The sequence below is a fragment of the Micromesistius poutassou genome (genome assembly GCF_964030765.1).
Source record: "Micromesistius poutassou genome assembly, chromosome: 13".
Classification (NCBI taxonomy): domain Eukaryota; kingdom Metazoa; phylum Chordata; class Actinopteri; order Gadiformes; family Gadidae; genus Micromesistius; species Micromesistius poutassou.
In genome coordinates, this window is record NC_140283.1 from 19,231,776 (window position 1) to 19,255,247 (window position 23,472).

At 47.0% G+C, this 23,472-nt stretch overlaps 2 protein-coding genes across 3 annotated transcripts in view; one reads left to right on the forward strand and one right to left on the reverse strand.

Annotated features, from left to right (window-relative positions):
- The window catches only part of LOC311357640 (uncharacterized protein), a 13,904-nt gene extending 6,975 nt beyond the window's left edge, over window positions 1-6,929 (forward strand). Inside the window, exons 2-8 of the mRNA XM_084477652.1 lie at window positions 2,705-2,870; window positions 3,522-3,664; window positions 3,859-3,918; window positions 4,372-4,737; window positions 5,429-5,524; window positions 5,929-6,007; window positions 6,697-6,929. Of these exons, the coding sequence (XP_084333778.1) occupies window positions 2,705-2,870; window positions 3,522-3,664; window positions 3,859-3,918; window positions 4,372-4,737; window positions 5,429-5,524; window positions 5,929-6,007; window positions 6,697-6,919 (1,133 nt within the window). The 3' untranslated portion in view covers window positions 6,920-6,929. The remainder of the gene's footprint in view (window positions 1-2,704; window positions 2,871-3,521; window positions 3,665-3,858; window positions 3,919-4,371; window positions 4,738-5,428; window positions 5,525-5,928; window positions 6,008-6,696) is intronic.
- A 5,878-nt stretch (window positions 6,930-12,807) lies between these two features.
- On the reverse strand, window positions 12,808-21,489 carry LOC311357639 (excitatory amino acid transporter 2-like; the record flags this gene model as incomplete). 2 transcript variants are annotated; one of them, XM_084477651.1, is made up of 10 exons in its annotated part: window positions 21,354-21,489; window positions 19,640-19,792; window positions 19,034-19,284; window positions 18,370-18,517; window positions 17,912-18,038; window positions 17,382-17,615; window positions 16,733-16,927; window positions 16,158-16,292; window positions 15,644-15,832; window positions 12,808-14,035 (listed from the first exon to the last, which is right to left on the reverse strand). In XM_084477651.1, the coding sequence occupies exons 1-10, from the start codon at window positions 21,481-21,483 to the stop codon at window positions 14,032-14,034; spliced, it is 1,566 nt and encodes a 521-aa protein (XP_084333777.1). In that variant the 5' UTR covers window positions 21,484-21,489. The 2 variants fall into 2 exon arrangements, with proteins under 2 accessions (XP_084333777.1, XP_084333776.1); XM_084477650.1 differs by lacking the exon at window positions 12,808-14,035 and having other exon boundaries at window positions 15,541-15,832.
- Window positions 21,490-23,472: the final 1,983 nt, after the last annotated feature.

The following is a 23,472-nucleotide window of genomic DNA, read 5'->3' on the forward strand; positions in this document are numbered from 1 at the left end:
GTTGCGTGGCCTGCATTGCGTGCCTGCCTGCGTTGCGTGCCTGCGTGCGGGCGTCGCGTGCGTGCGTACGTGTGTGTGTGTGTGCTGGCCACATGTCTGTGTGTGTGTGTGTGTGTGTGAGTGACATGTGATAGGTGTGTCAGGGGAAGTTTTGTGAAACCACAAGAACTAACGTCTCAGCAGACTTCTGGCTCCAGCAAACACCCAACCAAAAGCCCAACTCTGGTTTCACTGCTTCAACCGTCACTTGTATATATCCTCTGGGTTTAACTGAAACCCTCACAAAGGGAGACAGAGCTCTGAGACCTGCACCACCCCTCTGTCATGTCAGGAAACAACAGAACAATCTGAAACAGCCCCAACACGTGACACCATGTGATGCGTTGAATGTCTTTAATCCTGTGCTCAGACATTCACGGACATGAAGACATGAATATTCAGTGAGACCTTTTATCGGTTCAAAGACTTAATTGATGAATCAACGGAGCTTTCTCTCAAGTTCCTTACAAACTCCTTCCATCTCTTCTCCGTCTTCAGTCTGTTGAAGGCTTTTACCTGGCTGTGTACCGCTATTGGTAGCATCAGGATTGAATGGTTTGGATCACTCTGTAATCTTTGGTTGAAATTTCATATTTATTTCCTAGGTTTTTGTTTAAATCTTACCTACTACAAATCACTTAACCCTAACCCTACCCTGGAAGAGGAGATTTTGTGTCTTAATTGGATCTTCCTGGCTAAGTAAAGGATAAATAAAGTGAATAAAATGAACTATATATGTGTCCTCATCTATTCTGCTTTGGACCCTTCTGGAGGTTTGTGTTTTGATTATTTTGATTTTGATTACTTACTTCTACATTCATGGTCATGAACATCGTAGCACTGTTCCTCAGGTTAAAATGATTAGTGTAACTTTGAAGCAACGGCAGAATTAACACAAATTGTTTAGAGAGCCGCGGGGTTTTTTCATTTTCCCAGCAGGGGCCCTCTGTTTCTCAACACACACCCACACCCACCGTGGATACCGCACAAACAGCAACCGAAGTTGATCAATCGGAAATGGCGGTGGTTTTCTGACTTCCTGTTTTCGCAGAAAAGTGGTTGAGTTTAGGTATTAGAGATGGAGTTAGGGTTTGCTGTTAGGGTGGGGTTCAGGGTCAGGGTTAGGGTTAGGGTAAGGTGCTAGAGTCGGAGTTAGGGTACAATGTTAGGGTTAGGGTTGGGGTGAGGTGTTACGTTTGGGAGGGTAAAGTGTAACACTGTAGTTAATCGAACACTAGAAATTCTGTCATGAAGAAAATAACTGTATTAATCTTTTCAGAGCTTTGTTTGAAAGACACTATGTGTGTGTGTGTGTGTGTGTGTGTGTATGTGTACGTTTGTGTGTGAACACACACAGCGATACCATAGTCACTTTCACCATAAAAGCGAGATTACAGACCCTTCCAGCCCAGCTAAGCCTTTCCATCTGGCGTCCTGCAGAGACCCCACTACTGTCCCCGCCACGATCGACCAACAGATAACTCAACTGCATGCCACACATTCTGAGCTGCTGCTGAGTTTATAGAGGACACTACATCGCCTGGCACGACACAATAGTGGACACAACAGCCAAGGACATCACAGCCCTCGATCAAACCCCAAAACGAGAATGCACCAAACATTCCCGTGCCAAACCATGCATGTCGTCCATGTCCCCTTGTCATAATGAAAGGGATGTGTTTGGACTACGAGTGCCTTTTAGTCCAAGCAAAGCACGGCTAGGCTATAGTTTGGGGCTGTGTTCCTAAGCTGGCAGTGGGGGGGGGGGGGGGGCCCTCAGATGATAGGTTGGTCCCAGAGGAAGGGCCAGCAGGGAGATAACTAACTACTGCTCTATGTCAGCCATCATTTGGAGCGGCTCTGTATGGAAGAGGCTCTGCTGTCTGCACCCGAGATCAGCGCTGGTTTCTTGGTTTCTTTGTTTCTTTGTGTGTAACTGTGTACGGCGTTGCGTGTACGTACTACTGACAGGTTATTCAATTTGTCTGCATCTGCTAATAATTCTCTCCTGTGTAATCCTTTGGACAAAAAAAAAAAAACAGACCTACTGTATCTCTTCACCGTCGTAATAGATTTTCAATGCAACTCAATTGGTAAATGGCATAAACTGCACTTATACAGCGCTTTTCCAACGAGTGGCCACTCAGAGCACTTTACTATATTGCCTCACATTCACCCATTCATGCATAAATTCACACACCGACGGCGGAGTCAACCATGCGAGGCCACAGCCAGCTCGTCGGTAGCAGTCAGGGTGAGGCGTCTCGCTCGGGGACACCCGGACACTGAGCAGGGAGGAGCCCGGGGATCGAACCAGCAACCTTCCGGTTACCAGCCAGCCCCGCTCTACCTCCTGAGCCACAGGCCGACCCTCTTTGTTGTACAAGCTGACCCCGCGCAGGAAACCGACCACCTCCGTCCCACCTGTTGTCTCCCCAGGGTGCCTGACTCTTTCCATCTCTCTCCCTCCCTCTCTCTCTCTCTCTCTCTCTCTCTCCCTCTCTCTCCCGCTCCCTCTCTCTCTCTCTCCCTCTCTCTCCCTCTCCCTCTCCCTCTCTCTCTCCCTCTCCCTCTCACTCTCTCTCTCTCTCCCTCTCTCTCTCTCTCCCTCTCTCTCCCTCTCCCCCTCTCTCCCTCTCTCTCTCCCTCTCTCTCCCTCCTCCAGTCAAGTCCCGGAGCTGCAGCTATGCGGGCGTGTTCCAGGTGGAGGGCGCCAGGCGATACGCGCTGACCTTCGCCATGGCAACCCAGGTGTGCGAGCAGCTCGGGAGCACCCTGGCCAGTCGGGAGCAGCTGCTTGAAGCCTTCAACCGCTCCATGGAAACATGCAGGTACGCAACCGGCGACGACGATAGCCGCCACCGCCGCGGTCAGTCAGCGTAGCTGCCTGGTTCTCGCTGCCTTTTGGGGTGTTTGTACTGCTTAAAAGGGGGGGATACCATGCCTCCAGAGCTTTAACAAGGCCCTTCCATTGTGGCATCATTAGTGACATCATCACGAGCGGGCGACGTCCACCTAGATGTATGACGGATAGATTTGCAACGTTTGCCACGGTCAACTGGGTAGGCTGGTACACACTGACCTGATCCAGTATACATCTAGGTGGACCCGCCCACTTGTGGTGCCACTAAAACACAGGCAGAGGCAGATTTTCAAAGGGCTTATCATGGCTAATCACGCTCACACCTGGAGGCATAATATCCACAGATTACGTTTTTTCGGGCAGCAAGCGTCCAAAATCGACGACGAATGAACGATACATCTTTTGTTTTGACATTTATTTTAGGGTCAGTAGGAAACGTAGGTTATGAAGTGAAACAAAGAGACTGAAAAGCTGTAATACTTACCTCCAGAATAAGCGCTCTCCGCGGACGGGGCCCTGCAATCGTCCCGGGTCACCTTCGAGTTCTATAATAACAAAAAAATAACCAAAATAAAGGCGTTGCCGGGAAATGATGAAGGGCCCTGCTGTGTCTTCCTAGGAACGGCTGGATCAGCAACCAGTCCATCGTCATCCTCAGACACCGCCGCCACGAGAACTGTGCCCAGAACACCACGGGGTTCATCGGCCGCGCGGTGGACAGCGTTAATGACACGTCGGACGCCTACTGCTACGATCACACCGGTGACCACGCCGCGCCCGCCGCCCTGTGGGCACAGCGCCCTTCTAACACACATAAATACCCCTAGAAGTCCTCACCGTATCTTCATTAACACCTCACAGGGTGGAGCGTTAAATATAATACATTGTCTTATTGTATTATTTGTGTTATTTGATGACTTTCGATCAACCTCTCCCTCTACCCCCTTCCCCCTCAGCTGATCCGGGGATGAACTGTGATCATAAAATCGACAGCGGAGAGCCTGAGGATGATTCAGGTCAGTCCTTGTCCAGTCCCTCCCCGGTCTTTACCCAGCGGGTACTCCTTACATTTAACATTTACATTAAAGGGCATTTAGCAGGCGCTTTCTATCGAAAGCGACTTACAATAAGTACAATTGTCGGAAGAAAGAGAGAAAAATACAGTAAGGTACAGTAAGGATGTTCATAGAACCCAAGTGCCAAGCTCCAATAAGCGCTGGGTCAACTCGTGCCCCGTACGCAACAGAGATAGCACGGATAAGACGCTACACGAGGCTAAGCACTGTTTGCAAGTGCGTCACATCTCCTCATGTTGGGGCCGCGACACGCCGTCCAAAAAGGTCCCGCGACCGTCGTCCTGCCGCCACCGGTGCCACGTCGTCGTCGTCGTCGTCCCGTGGTCTCGCGGCGTCCCGTCGCCCCCCCCCCCCTGACGACGTTCTCCCCTGTCCCCACCCGCACACACACAGACTCAGACGACCTCTCGGACGGAACCAAAGCCGACAACCAGACCATCGCCTGGGCGTCCCCCGACGGCCCCGCGGAACCCGAGTCCCCGGGCAACGCCACCTCCCTGCCCACCCCCCCGCCCGGGGGGGCGGCGGCCGGGGGTGAGGACGCCACCTCCGCCCCCAAGGTGCTGGTGACGGGGGGCGGGGAGCCGGCCGGGTCGGGCATGATGCCCCCCACCTCGGAGGAGGAGCCGTCCACCACCGCCCCCACCCACCTGGACGAGGCGGATACCCCCGAGGAGGCTGACCCCACCCCCTACCACCACCCGGAGGTCACTGAGGCCGAGCCCGAGGGGGCCACGGTGAAGGTGGACGAGGAGGAAGGTGAGGGAGAGGGAGCGTATCTGATGCGTATGCATGCAGGCACACACACGCGCGCACGCACACACGCGCGCACGCACGCATGCATGCACATGCATCCACACGCATGCATCCTCACACATAGACACATGCATGCACCCGCATGCACAAACACACACATACACACACACACATCACACGCATAATAGCCTAGATTCAAAAGTAAATACAGTTCTGAGAAAACACCAGAAACTTTATTCCAATCATTGGATAGTCAGTGAGTAAATGGAACATATAAAGTTAAAAGCTTAGCGATGTGAGTGTGAGTGTGAGTGTGAGTGTGAGTGGATTTGAGGAGCATTGCAGGCCACGGTGATGCAACAGTTTTTGGAAGAGCGAGGAAACTTTGAAGAACTCAGCACTCCCCCTGGTGTCGGTTGGGTAGAGAAAGTGAATCGAACACAACCCCCGCAGCAACAGCAGGAGGGAGCGGTGTACACACACACACACACACACACTCTCTGTGACAACAGAAGACTGTTGTAAGACTATCAGTGTAAAAATAAAAATCACTCTTTATCTAATTGAACGGACTGACATTGTGCACATTGTGTGTGTGAGTGTGTGAATGTGTGTGTGTGTGTGTGTGTGTGTGTGTGTGAGTGTGTGTGCGTCGCCATGCAGGTTCCCGTAACAAGTTGTTGTGTCTCCACAGCCAACTCAGTCCAAGCTCTACAGCCGACTCAGTCCAAGACCAGGATGAACGTCATGACAACTGCATCTCCGCCTTTACCCCAGGAAGCCTCGTCAAGTGAGCTCATTAACTCTGACCCCGCCTCACACCCGAGGGTCTCGTACCACAGAATGCATCATGGGAGTTTTTGCTGGCGATACTCGCTGCCATTTTGAGAGGACAAAACGTATTTCAACATGCACAGCCTGCACCATAACCTAGGCTTATAAAAACATTATTCTGCTGACTCTCGCGTGAATCAACCGGGATGATGTCTCCCTACGACGACAAACAATTTTCAGATGAATTACTAAACGATGACGAAAAAACAACATTACTACGAACACAATAGCCAACATTCCAATGATCAAACTACTGGCCGCCGTCGGTCGACGAGCGTCCGTGTGTAAGCTGTGCTATCGGGCTCCTAGCCGCCCCTTATCCCCCCCCTCATCGGCTCTGTCTTTGGTTTCCTTCCGCAGGCAAGTGGGTGATCATCGGGGTCATCGTGGCCGTCGCCGCGGTCCTTCTCATCTGCGCCGCCGTCGCTAAGCGAAACAGGTTAATGAGCCCCTCGCTGCGCAGTGGCCATTATGGTTTTCTATACACATGATTGCCCAGTGTGCTGGATGGTGCGTTCAAGTCACATGGGGGAATTAGAAAAAAAAATCTAACTGCTGCACAGAAGCTATGACAGAACGCTGACATTGAAACAGAGAACGTGCATATAGTGTTTTTATGTTTTTGCGTTTAAGAAAGAGAAACAATACATTGCAACAATAAATCTCTGTTGGTACAGGAAGGATGTTTATAGAACCAAGTGCCAAGCACTTACAATTGTTAGGTTAACCCAAGTGCGTACATGAAGTGCCAGGACGTACAACATACAATAAGTGTGTACATTAGTGCCAGGACGTACAACGTACAATAAGTGTGTGTACATTAGTGCCAGGACGTACAACGTACAATAAGTGTGTGTACATTAGTGCCAGGACGTACAACGTACAATAAGTGTGTAAGAGGGGTGTGCGGGGGTAAGGGGGGAGGCTATGCAGAGCCTAGGTGAACTCTGAACGAGTGAGCCTTGATACCTGTTATCCATCGCTTTTAAAAATGCTCCAAGGAGGCTGAGAGAAAGTGCTGGTCTCACCCTGCCCGTGTGTCTCCCCTGCTCCTCCTCTCCTCCTCTCCTCGTCCTCTCCTCCTCCGCTCCTCCTCCTCCTCTCCTCCTCCTCCTCCTCCTCCACCAGCTGGTGTGGGAAGCACCAGACCCTGATGATCTCCTCCAAGGACAACGGCAGCGAGGGCAACGGGGCCCCGGCCGTGGTGGCCAGCTCCCGGGCACAGGAGCGGGAGCAGGAGATGGTCACCCTCATGACCAAGGAGAAGATCCAGGAGAACGGCAAGGGCGACGAGGAGTTCACCGTCATCACCCTGGAGGAGTCCTCCGACAAGGAGCGGCAGGGGGCCTGAGGGGGGCCGGCCTGGGAGGGGGGTTGGGGGCGGGGGGGGAGGGGGGGGGGGGGGGGGGGGCGGCGGGTGTACAAGGAGCACCTAGGGGTGGAGGGGAACATGGGGAGGGTGGGGGAGGGGAGGGGTATACTGGGTGTAATGGGAGTTAAATCAAAGATGGGATTTACGATCGTATGGTATTGGGAGGGTCGTAGGTTGGTGCTTACACTGGGAGGTTGGGTATACTGGGAGGGGTGGTGATTGAAATGGGGTGGGGAATGGGGGGTGGGGGAGTGGTGGGGGAGGGGTCTTTTGATGGCACAGGGTCTGTAAGAGCAGCCTGAGCGAGATTTTGAGTTCCTATCCTCTCCGCTGGGCGCCGACGGCTCAGCACGTGAAACATAGCGGAGACGGCGTGCGTGCGTGGGAGGGCGTGTGAATGTATTATTACGTGTCATGTTTCCTGTTCCTGTGGTGTTCTCATGGTATTTATATAGGGAACACCGTGTCTACATGGCCTGAGAGTGGGCTTTTAGAGCTGAGGGTATGGCTCGGTGAGTGTGTGTTGGTGTGCGTGCGTGCGTGCGTGCGTGCGTGCGTGTGTGTGTGTGTGTGTGACGGGGGTCTTCAAAGACTGAAGAAAAGTAGTTCTGTTCTAATTTGACTTGTTCAAAAGTGGTGTCATTTCAATTTGCCGCAGATTGAATTAGTTCAAACTCGCAATGTGTCGCTTTCAACCTTTTAAACGTTTCTTAAATATTTTGCAATCTTTTTTTATATTTTAGACATTGCCTGTGGACTAAAGTTGAGCTCTCGTGTTTTTTCAAGAGAACACCATGATGTCACTAACTTAATTTATACTGCTTCTTGTTCTGTTGTCTCTGTATATAAGCTCTTTGTTTTGAAGATGCCTTGGCAATGGCTGCCACACTGTTACACGTCGACACACAACATTGACTGTGTGTGTGTCCGCGCGTGCGTGTGTGCACGTCTGCGAGTGTGTGTGTGTGTCTGTGAGTGTGTGTGTGTGTATGAGTGTGAGCTACCTGATATGTATGTATATGGGTGAGTTTTTCGAGGAAATATTGTGGGATACACTTGTATCTCGTTTGTATAACAAAGTGTTGCATTTGAGTAATTAAAGGAGTAATGAAATTACCAGTTTTAGACAAGTCCAGATGCGTACTGCATGAATCTACATGTATCGGATCCATAATTTTGCAGTTGAAGTAGCATTATATGATGTTGATTAGCATTGTATGTGAGATGGCAGTGGTATCGAGTAGGCAATATGACGGTATGGTTTGTCCAAAAAAAAAGATCTATATTTATATTTGAACCGGTTTTGGGATGAGATGGCTCCAACAATCCTGCAGATGAAGTGATTAAAGTCAACAGGGTAAAGGTGTTATTATTTACAGGGTGAACACTGATTGAAGGGGTGAATGGGTGGGGGGGAATACTTAATAATATCACGGGCAAAATTAACAATCAGGCAACTTTCATCGACAAGAGAGAAAAAGATCCCGAGGGGAATAATGATGGCACAACTCCACTTTTGGAACAGACACAAGTGAAGCGTTCGTATTTATGTCTCGTCGTCTGCTGAAAAAAAACAAAAAACAGTTCGGATGAGTTTCAAAGAAGAAAAGCCAAACCATTTCACGTCATTGATATGCAGTTTTTTCCTTCCTCAATTTCACAGAGAAGACTTTTTGCTATGTGCCGCAAATAGAACGCACGCTGGGCAGCGGATATTTCTCCTGGTTTCCGTAATGAAACAAAGATATCAACAATCACCGCTAATTAATTCATTGATTTCTTCCTTTTCTGTTGCATAGGCCTATTGTGATTTTTCTGCTTTCTCTCTCACATTGATTATTTTGAAGAAACAGCAGTTGTATTAGTGTAGGAGGCTGTAATGAATTAAAAAAAAAAGTTGCTGAAATGATTTGTAAAGTGAACCGATGAATTAAATGTGTATATTAGAGATGTGTTGTCCGTGTGTTTTATTTTTAATAAACGTATAAATGGTATAAATATGTATAAATGGTGCACAGTGGAAGAGGATGGGATTCAGTCAAACATGGACCGTAGCTTAAAGCATCAATTTCAATGCAACAATGCTACGTCTTTAGCCTGACATTGCCATACAAGTTCTAGTTGTAATTCATTTCGGGGCACAGACCAAAATGCCTCTGGATGCAATTGGACACACCTACAACCAATTAGAGCAAAGAAATGTATGACACATCAGCAGGAATATTTAGGTGCTAATAATAATAATTTGAGTGTAATTTGTAAGAAAAGTCGTAGCTGTCCATGAGCTATTAGCGAGGGACATATCTGTTACTTGTTGACTGTGCCTGCCTCTGTATATACCATTATTGATTTTGACCGATCCAGGCTCATTTCCAACCAATCAGTGCCTCTCTTCCCTCAGTGGTTTGGGGAATCCACCTAGCCTGTCAATCACAGGCATGCACAGCGTTACCATGGCTCCCAACAGGTGTGTGAGTGCAACACTTCTCGCTCCTCAGAGAACTGAGAAGAGATTGAGGGGCCGTTTGGTTTTAGGTGTCTCTCTCTCTCTCTCTCTCTCTCTCTCTCTCTCTCTCTCTCTCTCTCTCTCTCTCTCTCTCTCTCTCTCTCTCTCTCTCTCTCGTGTCATTATGTCTCTCAGATATGCATCCATATTTCAGATATAAGAGAAAGACTCTTTTGTGTTTGGGTTTGTCAAACTGTGTTCTTCTTGGTGGGATAGTGTGAGGGAAGGGTCCGACAGACACAGAATAAATAATACGACAAGAACAAGGTTAGTTATGAATCAACATTTATTAGTTATATTTGTATATGTACACCAAAGGTACAACACTTAATGATATGTCTGAACATTTTATTTAAGGTTGGGGGGGAAGGAATGTTTTTTTCATTTGTATTATTATATTTTTTAAACACTGAGTCCCGTCTGTGTAGTTTTGCTTCACATCAAAATTAGGGATGGACCTTCAAGAAAAATTGAAATAAGGAGAGACGGGAAAGGAGTTTTTCAAAAGACAGACACTTTGTAGAAAACAGGCTCAAACATACACTGGACACACATATTTGTTTAAATGTCATGCCAATCCACTGTCTTTTATCAAGTAAACCTTGGAGTCATCACGTGATTACGTTTGTGCGGGCATGGTATCTTTGTGCTATTTAGAATATAAGTACTATGTAGTGTGCTTTATATGGATTGAGTCACTCCTGGAGTGTTTGGCAGGAGTCCAGGTTGAATTTGGTGCCGTCATACCGATATATGAACTGTTTGGTGCACAAATCAAGTCTTTCCCACTTGAACACTTCGAACAGAGCACACACTGAGCTCATTAACGCCCTAATTAGACGACCAAAAGGGGAGTTCTCTGGAATGTATGACACAAAGATGAAAATGAGGCTTTTCACCTGAGGAATGTAAGAATATATGGTAACAGGCATTAGCTACCGAAGGCATTTCAACACATTGGATGTTGTTCGTTTAGTAGTTACAAACGTCTAACTAACAGGCTTGGCTTGATTCATCCTTCTATCCCACATGCGAGGCGATTTATTATACTGGTTTTTTTTTTTCCCCTCCCCAGCCATCTGTGGCTCAGTGACGATCCTGTCACCAGTAGAATATCCAAAATACACCCACCATCTCTAAACTTAACCCCCCCCCCCCAACTCTCTGTCTGTTTAGTTCACTATCCTCCTCTTCCTCTCTCTCTCTCTCTCTCTCTCTCCATCTTTACCCCTCATCACACACAAGGTTTGCCGCGAGATCATTGTAAATTCCGTAGACATTCTGCGTTGCCACTGAACAGAACAATTATATATTTATTTATGTACAGTGTAAATGAATGCACACAGTTTATATCTTCATAGAACAAACATTCAAAACGCTTACATTAGATACAAAAAAAGATATTTATATATATGTATTTGTGACATGTAAGTGAGACGACTAGTAAACAGCTATTAGGGAGAAATTAAAATAAAATATAAACCAAGCACTTTATTCCATGTTCCTTTCGCTATACATTTTGATCTAATCTAATTTAATTCAGGACATGGATATTTATCTAAAAAGGATTACATTAAAATATGTCACGGAAATGATGCTCTATAGTCCTACGTAATATTCCAATGCCCCCAGAAGAAACAAACCAAACCAAAGCAAGTCCATGTGTTACCTACAATATGTACACACAGCGCCGGCAGGCACTTAGAAAAAAATCATGCTGTTCTTTTCTCGACAATAGCGGTGCAAAAAACCTCAGAAAACATCACTTCTTTAAATGCTTTGTAATGCTTCTTCTTCTTAAACCGAGTTTGAAAAGAAAATCGGTCCGACACTCAAACCCAGCCCCTCCCTAGGTGACATTATGGTCTGCATTACCCCCCTCCCCCTCCCCCCCTCCCCCACCCCAGTGTCATGGTTACAGGGGGCGTGGCTCAAAAGGCCAATTGAGATGTCAGCGAGTGGTTCAATTAGTTTTGTGACCACTCAGGTGTGAGCTGTTTTTTTTGTCTGTGTTTATATCTAGGGACATGGGGTCTTTCTTTTATAAGGGAGGGGGGGGGGGGCAGTTCCCTAATGGCCTCTACAGGGGGGGGTCTACCCTAGAAGCAATGGATGTAAAATTATGTCTGCTTTTTTTCATTTTTGTTTAGTTTTTTTGTTAAGGGGGGGTGGGGGGGGGGAGCTGGTCTGGAGTCAGCGGTGAATAAAACAACATCTTCAAGGCCAGGTGGTCGATAAGCGTAACCGTGGACAACGACAAACGAGGAGAGCGCACGGCACACGCACATATAACAACGTTGGCACAGAGCATCTCTCTCTCTATATTTCTCTCACACACACACACTCACACACACACACAAACACACACACACAGGCTGCAAAGACTAACAGCCAGATGGATGGCCTTGTACACGTCTGTTCGTAGTTACTCAGAAGCCTTGTTCATTTGCATCTGTGAAAGGATTTACTTGAAATATAAATATTATATCCATATTCATAAGAATACCTGATAGTTGGCACGGCTGGGGGGGGTTCAGATGGTCTGTGGCGTGGGGAATGTGTCTATGGGTGTGTGGTGGGGGTGACTGCAGCATCTATAGGGCTCGGTGTGAACAGTCTGTAGCTCTCAGGCAGTAGGATGGCTCGTTGAGGGACGCTAGGTTGTGGTGTGGCGGAGACATGTGGATGTCACTGAGGAGGATGCTGTGTGTGTGTGTGTGTGTGTGTTACGTTGACATTATGCTCTTAGCGTGGGAGCCACGAGATCCACATCGTATACATGTTGTGCTCGTATGTGGTCTAAATCGTGACACGCTTTTATTAGATAAGCATTTGTGCTTTGTGGCTGTGGTCGTTGTAAACATGGTAGCGTATATAAGGTGGCCGGGCGACCACTGGAATGTGAAGTAAGACATTGTGTGTGCTTTTTATAACCTCTGCTAAAACTGATGATTTCCCATATCGGCACATTGTAGACACACCTGTCCTACGACGGAGAGACAGTCTCTGTTTTGCGAGCGCCATAACACTGAGTGAGGAAAGGCTTCTCCCTGCCAAGCAAAGCCTGTGTAGCTGTGCACGCTCCTCCTGTTCCTAATAATCATTTCACACGAGGACCCCGCGAGGCTATCAGAGACAACCTTTAGTTGAGTCGCCACTTCCAATTCTCTTAAGCCCCTCTCTACCATTTGTGCTATTCTTCATTCTTGTGCTTCATTTCTTTATTCTGTGATTAAAAGGTGTTCCACATGTTTTGTGCTTCATCATCATTTACTGAGTTTAATTTAAAATCATTGGTCTGAGAAGTAAGTCATTGTCAAATTTGTGTTTAACTGGACAGCCATTTTCTTCCGTTTTTTTTAGGTTTTAGTTTGATTTCGGGGGAATTATTACTGATTAGTGTGGCGTCGAACATTTATGAATTGCTATCAATCACATCTTCAATTTGCGTTGTCTATTTTGGTCCTCATTTTTGGTCCTCATAGTGGGCTGTATTTTTTATAGTTTGGTCCTCATATCTCACGTCTCAATCACCAGCTATCACTCTCGCTACCTTGACCTTTCACACACACACACACACACGCACACACACGCATCTGTGCACACAGACAAACACTCTCCTTCTCACAGACACACACACACACACACAGAACATCCTCATGCAACACACACACACACACACACACACAGAGTCACGGCGGGGGAAGCGAGCCCCTCCGACACACAGGAGACGGACAGTAAAGAGTGGCGTAGCGAGGTCTCTGAGGCGCGGCTTGTGCTCGGCTCTTCCACCGTATACGTGTGCTTCAGTAACTGATTCTTTCTCAGGGCTTTGGGTTCTTCCCCCGTCGGCCACTTTTTCTCTGTACTAGAGGGGGCTCCACCGGACGAGGAGGTTAGGAGGTTAGCGTGTGAGATAAAGGGGTCTGCGTGTAGAAAACGACCTGAAAGCGGATGGAACCCTCCCTCCGTCTCTCTCCCATCCGGCGATGTTCAAATGTCCCCTTCGTCCACCGAGCTGCCCGCATAAAAAATAAAATGTGGTCCCGTCCCTAATGTCGGCCCCTTGCTCCGTCCTGATCGTTTACCCGCTGTTCGTTCTCAGTTTTCTAAAAGCTTTGCTAGAGGGGCCAACGGCATACTACAACAAATACTAAAACTGTGCTTTCTGTATCTTGTAGTTTCCCTTATTCTTTTCCTTTTCCCCCGAGCCTTGAAGCATGTTGTCTCAGTGTTTGCTACGTGGCACACTACAGTACGCTAACAGGTTCAAATACAACCGTCATAATTATTACTTCACAGTCAAGTGAATGAGTATTAGTTCAGATAGATATCAGTCAGATAAGACAGCTAGAAAAAATATTATAAAAGGGGACGTACAAAAAAAAACAAAAAAAAAAAAAAAAACACCAAAAGGAAAATTAGTAGTTCTGTTCGTGTGACATTTCGGTTTCACTCTTTTTTTTTTTCACCGGGTCAGAAAGCCTGTGGAGCCCAGATGCAGGGGGATGTTGGCGCTGCCATTACTCTTGTTTCTCCTCTTCAACAAGTATGCATTCCGCCGCGGAGCCGTTGGTGGCCGAGGTTACCTGAAAACATTCAGCATCGACAACTGAGCACCACATCTCGCCACCAACGCAGGAAGAGGGCTTCTCTACGACACGCACGCTACATCTGTTCCTAGCCCTAGATTCCCCCTCATCTTATCATCCCACTCAAGACCTCTTTTTTAAACTTTTCGGGATTCGGATGAAAAAGCCACAACCAAAAAGATGGTGTTTGCTACTTTAGCTTTAGTCTAATCTTTTTTTGATCCTAATCTTATTCAAACAACAAGTGTTTCAGAAAATACATCTGTGGCCGGTCCGCGGATACCCGGGCGTACAGCACAGTGCCCCCGGTGGAGGCACCGTGAGGCCGCAGGGTGCCAGTGGAGGCAGCTAGCTCTCAGAGGGTTACACGGGTATATAATTAGCAAATTCTGGATCCTCGGGCCGAACAGCGATGAGCACGTTCGTGGCAGACATAACAAAGGACCAGAGTTTCTCTCGGTGACCTGAGAACAGACTAAACATCAGACAGATGAGCACACACTCAGCATGCATGGATGCAGTACAATCACAATGAAACAAAAAAATGACATACAAACGTGGAACACAGTAAAAAAAAAAAGGACAAGGTACAACTCACTACAAAAAACGGATGCGTGTTTTAGTGTTACAGAGTTATGGCGTGGAGCATGCTGCAAAGCTTGAGAAAATGAGTCAACTAAGAAGACGGTTTCACAACACAAAAGCAAAAGACTGGAAATAGCGAGCCTTTGTGACAGATTTCCCTGCAGTTCAGGGACAGAATTCTATAAGAAGTGCTTTGATGGATGGCTTGTGTGACAAGTTTCCAGTGTTGCTAGGCAACACCTCTCATCCCTTAGATTCATCAGTGGACCTTTTAGGGTGGGGGGGGGGTTGTGTGTTTGGGAGGCCAGTCCTCTGCTCTACTAGAGCGTATTCTAAGAGCCAGAGATAGTGGTATATAATGCTAGGTGTCTTCCATTACCAGGAGGTGGTGGTGGTGGCGGTGCCTACTTTTCATTCCGCCACTTCACAGCTAGCAGCCTTGACAATTAGCAGAGTTAGCTGGTGTGGAGATGTGAGTGAGGAGGAGTGACACACCCGCTCAGGAGGGGAAAATATAGACTCTGCTAATTGTACAGCATGTAACACTTTACCCGTGCAGACGCAACACTCTGCCGGCGTGTTTTTACTACATTCTGTCCGTTAAAAGATATTCATGTACAAACTTTACAGCAAAGATAGATTCTTTGGTAGAGTAAATATGCGTGAAGATGATTTGGAAATCAGTTGGCGGTAAAAAATACTGGAGAAATCCTGTGTAAAATGTGTGTTCACAGAAGCTGCTATTCCAGAGTAGTGATCAGAGACATTCAAAACACACGTGTTTGTTTGGTTTATGGCATTACCTTTGGATGTATACACAGTTGTCATGAACAATGATAAAGCAAAAAAAAAAAGCAAATAAATAAGGAAAGGACATCTATGAGAAGGTGCAGGATGAGCAGTTAGGCTGGAGGAGGTTACATGCTAGTCTCTACATCTGAAAGCATTAGGTGTACCTTGCACTCATCTACTACGACGGTATTGTTAGCGGACGTGGTGGCGGTCGCACTTAGGACGCACTGGTTGGAGTTATTCTCCTGGTGGTTCTTGATGTCGTCGTAATAAGAAGACTGGGTCTTCGACATTTCGATGTCGTCGCTTTTGGCCGTGTTTGCGTCCAGCTCGTCCAGCTCAGCCTTGGACAGGTGGTAGACGATGGCGGCTCCGTAGGAATCTCCCATCACGTTCACTGAGGTCCTGAATCTGTCCCTGCTCACCGCAAAGGGTTGGAGAGCAAAAAGAAAAAAAGGATACAGAAATTAACTTTAACATGACTCTGAGTGTTGTCTTTACCCAACAAGCGACGGAAACAAATGCTTCAGGAAAGAACATATAGATGCAACGTTCATAGCCGTGGCATCCATTTTGGAATTACCGTGTTACATTAAAATCAAGACTCTTTAGAGTCTTCATAACGGAGAGCGTAACAAATTAATAAGGAAATGTCATGAAGAAGTATTGTTTGTGTTCGTTGAACATTCTGTCCACGGTGAACATTCTGGAAAGTATGGCTTAATTCATGGTCATCACTCACAGCAGCCAGTCCACAGCAACCAGCAAACTGATGTCTTGGGTGGGCAGGCCAACGGCGGTCAGGATCAAGAGCATGGTCACCAGTCCAGCACTGGGGATACTGGCGGCTCCAACACTGGCCAATGTGGCGGTCAGACTGGTGGAACACAAATTTCCCATCATTCATAGCTCCTCATGGACACCATCGACCATGGCATCGGCCTGCACTGTGCACACTACACATCACCAAACCTTGAGGTATAAATATGACTATTACTGAGACTTCAATTGAAGGACTTTTCCGACTCAAATGTCTCTAAGATTTACGTTCACATTTGGGTCATTTAGCAGACGCTTTTATCCACAGCGGCTTACAATAACTACATATGTCAGAAGAAAGAGACAACAAAATATCCGTCAGTACAGTAAGGAAGTGCCAAGCACTTACTTAATCACTAGGTGAACCCATTCCCCGTATTCAACAAAGACAACTAGGATAAGATGGTACACGGTGCTAAGTACTCTTTTTAAGAGTCGTTTGGTTTCCTGTGAACCCTCTCCGGCCTGGGGCTTCCCCGTGGACATGCGTGCCCTGACCTGACGGTGATGATCTGGCCGGGGTCCAGGTAGATGCCGTTCATCTGGGCGATGAAGATGGCGGCCACAGCCTCGTACAGCGCGGTTCCGTCCATGTTGATGGTGGCGCCCACGGGCAGCACGAAGCGGGTCACTCTCTTGTCGATGCCGAGGTTCTCCTCCAGACAGCGGAAGGTAACAGGCAGGGTGCCAGCGCTGGGGGGTGAGAGGGTGAGAGGGTGAGAGGGTGAGGGAGGACCAGCGTGATTCAAGCAGCAGTGTGAGGGTGACCATCTCCTTTTTCTCAATGATGAGGGAGACAGAGAAGGTTTCTGTTCTTCTATTCATCCGTCCATATTTTCCTCGATCCATCTTCCCATCCACTCTTTCATTCATTTACCCATTTATTTGACCATTCCTCCATTCATTTAACCATTCATTCTTCCACCGATTTCATCCACCCACCTAACCATCCATTAATCCATCCATGCATCAATTCATGCGGCCGTCCATGCATCCATTAATCTATTAATGAATTCATTCATTCATTTTTCAATTATTCCAATCCATCCACCAAATCATTCATTTGACCGCCCATCCGTTAATCCATCCAGTCCTGTGACACTCATTCATCCGCCTGTCTTATTCATCCATTCATCATGTGTCTGACCTGGAAGCGGTTCCCAGGGCTGTGATCCAGGCTTGGAAGATGCCCATGAAGAAGGTGAAGGGGTTCTTCCTGACGATGGCGAAGTAGATCCCGGGCAGGAAGATGGCTCCGTGGATGAGGAGACCGATGATGACGGTGACCATGTACATCCCCAGCTGCCGGGCAACCACCTCCAGGTCGTCGATGGAGATGATCTTACCGCAGATCAGACAGGCGATACCGAAGGGAGAGTACCTGACGGAGACACATCGACTCTTGTGATTGCTGGAGCAGAGATCAGAACCAGATGAACATCTCTATGATCCTACTTTGTATTTCTTGTCGGTTTCGTTGTGCTTTTCATTCCTACCAGTACCTAAAAATTCTAGTTCCATTCCAGTACTTCACTTCTAATCGAATAAAATACAATTTATACTTTCTGACTCAACTTGATGCGTGCCGTATCACGTATTAGTACGGTGTGACAACAACTGCAAGAACTGTCAATGATGGTTTTCCAGCTTAACTGAGAATTTCTGAGTATTACTGACCACATGATCATGATGACGATCTTCATCACGATCTCGTTGAGGATGTTGAAGAACTCCAGCATGAGCCGGGCTCGCTCGCCCATCTTGCCCATGCAGATGCCGAAAGCGATGAAGAAGCCGATAAGACCTGCAAGGAACACGGTTCAGCTTCATACAAACACAGAACACAGAAGAACTGACGTGGAGGTGCTCCCCCGGTTAGGGTTTTTGACTGCCGTCTGCTTGTAGTCTAGGCCTGGAGCGAAATGCCCTCAGGCCTACCTGCTCGTGCTGTCACTTTGGTTAGAAAAGACTTAAGTCAATTGAATGAGCTGAATTGTTATGTAGTTCAAACAGCAGTTGGGTTACTGACACAAGTTCAGCATATGATTGAGTCCCTGAATTCGTTTTCCAAAATAAATTAGAATCAATGCTGTAAAAATATATACGAATACGTGTGCATTAGACGTGTGACGTACCCAGGACATTCATGCCGCTTTTGTACTGCAGGGACCTCTTGATCACGATCTGAGGCTCCTTGGTGATGTTGGCCACCAAACCATCGACACTGGTGGCATTGACAGCCTCCTCCACGATCACCTCCACCTTCTTTGTGACCGTCTGGATCTGTTGTGAAAAACAAAAAGATAGATGGATAATCCTAAACCTACATACCGGCAGACCATTTCTGAGCTTCATTTTATTACAGTGAAGACTCACAGAGTGGTAACCATTGTGTGTTGTGTATTTACAGTTATTGTGTAGAGGAATAAACCTAAGACTTATGCTGATTGTCTAGTGTGAATTGGCCAACATGCTTTGTGCTCGTCTTGTGTTGCCTTGGGTGTTAAAGGGGTTAAACCGATACCCACTCAATATGCGTATAGAGCAGTACTTTATTGTATCCATATTATAAATTTGCCAGGCATGACGGTTCCTCTTTCAGTAAGCAACATGTGAGCCTCCTCTCTAAGGTCACATGCTTGCATGTGGATCCTGCCCGAAGGAACGCGCTCGCATGCATGAAGTCATATGATAGAATTGGCCGGGCGACACTTCAGCTTCAAAAGATGACACCCGAGGGTGCTCAGACTAGGCTAGTGTTTCCTCTCCCACGGCGTGTGTCTGCCGTTGCCCTCCTACCTGCTGGAAGCAGGCCTGCACCAGGTTCTCCGGGAACAGGTTCCTGATCAGGTCGAAGGCGGCGTCCAAGCTGGAGACGTCGTCGTTCTTGGTGCCCTCTCCCAGGTTCTCCTTTAGCTTGGGGTCACCGGGGTGGATCACGATCACCAGGATGACTCCCAGGATGGCCGCGATGACGGTGGTGGACATGTAGTACACCATGGCTCTTGAGCCCAGGCGACCGCTCGATTTGGCATCCAGGCCAGCGAGACCTGCGTACGGAAAGCAAACAGGGATGTACGATGTTTGACTGTGTGGTTGCGTTATGATATCAGGTGGACATGTTGGCTTGAGATAAGCTTGAAGCATTCAGCTGGTAATTCTCAAGCTCCATCAGAGGACTGTGGGATAATGGTTGATCCTGTGCACGCTGTGTGACGCATGTTGAAATCACTCAGCACACACATTCAGGGAGGTTGTACTGAGTACAGATTATGATTACACGCGGACACTCGTGAACCTCCGATGGCGCTGCTCAAAAACGTAGACATGAGAGAGAAGGCGTAGGATCGTAGTAGTATTCAAACGCTGTGCTGGTCTACTCTGACAGTAAAGTTACCCACGTACCTGTGATCAGACTGGAGATGATGAGTGGCAGAATCAACATCTTCAACATTCTCATGAGGATGTCTCCGGGGAAGGCGATCACCATGACGATGTCTGGGTGGATGGGGGAGGCCACGCGGAGCAGCATCCCCGAGACCGCGCCCAAGACAACACCTGAGGGCACAAAGGAAAGGCCGGTGAGAGGATGACGGCATTGTCATTGAGTCTGATTAGTTAGCAGAGGCTCACTTATGGACACTTATGGTGTTGCTGTTCTGGAATTGTGGCAATTATTATTTGGCAAGGTTAACAAGGAATATGGTTTTGTGATTGTTGCTCGGAGCAAAATGATTGATTTACTTACCTAGATCAATTGACCCTCATCACCTGGTCTCTTACCATGTCCTCTACTGATCTGAGATTAATCTTGGTTCTTAACACCCAATTCAAACTAAAATGTCCCCTGGACCCCACCACCATCACCTGGAAGTGAACAGGCTGCTACTGGGTTCAGTAATGGGACTTAATCAGCCGGCCAGACTAGTTATTAACTATGGTTATAGTTATTTTGGTGCTGACTCATGGGCCGAGGATGAAATGAGAAACCCTTACCCTAGGCCATCGTAACAATGACTAAAGGGGCCAAATGATGCACTGGAACAGTGATAGGATTAACAGCCCATGAACAAAAAACATAGAATCAAATGCAGGCTACTAACTAACTTCTCTATCTCTCTTCTCCTTTCTCACCTTCTCCACTTCCACGTCCTCTTCCCCTCCCAATTATATTTCTTTCCCTCTGAAAGCTGACAGCTGAACTTTACGTGGCCTCACTCCCTGCGTCGGGTCCAGGCCCTGGCCCCTTTGGCCGTTCCTTGGCCCCGGCCGAACAAGGCTGGGAATCACACCCCCCACCCAGCACTCCACAGGGTCTTTCACTTCCTCTGCTACCAGACAACTGCCAATGATTAAAGACCCCAATGGCTCTTTAATAACCCCCAAATGAAGGCTGCTTGAATCTCCCTCCAGCTATTTATTCTTCAGGACGTCCACTGCGCCACCATTTGCGCTCCCTCGCCACGTATTAAGAGGCCTTTGCTGACCCTGTCGTCGTTGGATGGCAATTCGTTTCCTGTGCAACATAGACATTGTCTTCTTGTGCTGCCTCTCGTGCCAGCCTCCTTGCGGCTCTGCCAAAAGATGGCAATGGTGCCGGCTTGAGCTGCTCTTGAGTTTCCTGTTCATTCCTTTGATTTCTGCCGTTAATCGTTGTTGCCAACGTTGCTTCTGACAGGACTGGATGCCCTTTGGTTTATTGCATGCTCTTTTCAGAACATTGCTACTACAACTACCCCTAGGCATGCACCACCATGTCTTCAATAACACACCACACGCTTGCTTCCTATTCTGTAAATACTCTCTTAGTCCGTTGTTATTTAGATGCAGTGATAGTAAGAAACAACTCTATTGGTTCATTCCCAAGCTTTCTTAGTTTCCCACAGGTTTCTGGGAATTGGTCATGTTAGATCTTGTGCCTTGTAAAGTATTTAATGATCAACAAACAGACAGAAAGAAAGAAAGAAAGAAAGAAAGGAAGATTTTTTTTTTACAAACAAAGGAACGAATTAACAAACTAACTAACTAACGTACGAAAGAAAGAAAGAAAGAAAGAAAGAAAGAGAGAAAGAAAGAAAGAAAGAAAGGAAGAAGTTAACGATTGGGCTGGCGGACTGACCCAGGACGGTGAGGGTGAGCAGCAGGTTCTTCGACAAGGCGGCGCATATTTTGGCACATTTGTTCTGAGGCCGGGCCTCCACGGGCTCCAGCTGGCTCTCGTGCATCCTCACCTCCACTTGCTTCGGCATGTTGTTGGAACTGGGGAGCGGGGGAACAAGAGCACAGACCAGGGTTATGGGTCATCCCGCACATTCCATGTCACGGTCCAATCACAGCTTATTGGTACACTTTGTTTCGGTTTGTTTCATCGGATGTTCTTGTTGCGTGAGCAGGACAAAGGATGGATTATAAGACACAACTCTGCTGACACAATGCCTTGCAAATCCGATGATTCCATACTGCGTTTTGTTTCACTTTCATGTTGATACAAGTGTTTCAGGAGCCCTGAGGAAGATGTACTTACAAACGGTCTATTTTGAAAAACAGTAGCAAGCATGTGTCAATTCTAAAATCCTACTGATGTTGGGAAAAAAATTAATTGAGTTGAATTCGAAACTTGTGACTTCATTTCTAATGAGATTCAGCGTAGTATGTTTGCATTACGTAATACAATTTGCTTAAGCTTCTGTCAAGATAAGCAAACCCAGCAGAGCTGGTCCGTGTAGATTATAGGCCTATATGTTATGTGGTAATCCAGAATTGTTAAAAGCCATTAGGCCATGCCTTTTCAGATCAACAGGACTGCGCCCTTGCATGTCGAACTGCAGAGCTTGAAAGATAATCACGTGTTAAAATAAGACAGAATAGAACAAATACTAATCTAATAAATTCATTTTACATTATATTGTCATCAAAAAAAAAAGTCAAATAAAAATGTCATCATAATGGATAGCGGCCAATAAAATGAATAGCTGAACGCCCTTGCCACTAGGCCCAAGTTGCATTTTACATCTTAGCCACGCCTGTGATTCAACACCATTTAATGTTGTCATCTAAAACTCTAAACTATAGTAACTCTACATTCTGCAGCGCGAATCCGTCATCCGAGGACTTCTAGCACTCTCTCTACCGTGATGTAAGGGGATCGGAAATAAGATAAATCACGAGGAGCTGCCTTCAGCTGTCTGTCTCATACAGGGACCACCAGACAGACTCAGAATGTTCCCAGCAGGTGGTCTGGGGGGAAGACAGATGGAGAGGAGAGGACAGGTGAGCTGTGGGTGGGAACACCATATAGCGCAGATGCACATCTTTATTCAAATATGTAGATCTATACAGGCTCTTTTTCTTTCGCTCTTCCATTATCCTTCCCTCCATCACATACTCGCTCCCTAATTCTCTCTCTCTCCCTCTCTCTCTCGTTCTCTCTCTCTCCCTCTCCCTCCATCCATCACATACTCACTCTCTCATACTCTCTCTCTCCCTCTCAGTCCATCCGTCTCACTCGCTCTCTCACTCTCTCTCCCTCTCTTATTCTCTCTCCCTTTCTCTAGCCAAACTATTTTGTGTCCATTTAAATCCCAATGTGACTGACGAATGCCTCTTCTGCTCAGAGCAAGAAACTTTTTTTAAATGTATTTTTACAACGGGTGGATTGTCAAGTATGTTTAGTCATTTGGGTGAACTGCTAAATGCTTTTGATGTGGCAAAAAAAAAACGTGAGGTTCCTAATATGGAAACGTTGATGTTAATAACCAGTTTGGACTACACTAACTAGCTATGTACTTTAGCACATATGACGAATGTGTTGCTTTGTTGCATTGTTTTGCTTAAGCAAATTCCTTGCATAACCGGTGAATATGAGAAAGGGGTAAGTGGTCATACACACGAGTGTTCAATGAAGTTATGTTTCTAAAAATCCAAACCCTCTCAGAGAGGCAGCAAGGCCACCAGACAGACAGACGGACCCCTTCCACTCCAATAGTAGCAACGTGAATCACCATCTTGATGCAAAAAAAAAAGACCAGTTATTATGAGGGGAAGAAAATAAATGTACCAAGACACAAAGGAAAACGGAACCCATAAACCTGACAGCAGGAAGGGATGTGTCACTTTGTTTAATTAATTGGAGGGTAAGTAATTAGTGTCTGCATCACGTGCCATTGAGGTGGCAACGAGTTAGTCAGAGGGCAACCAGCTGTGTCTCTCTCGCAGCGCAGGGAAAGGTATCTCACCCC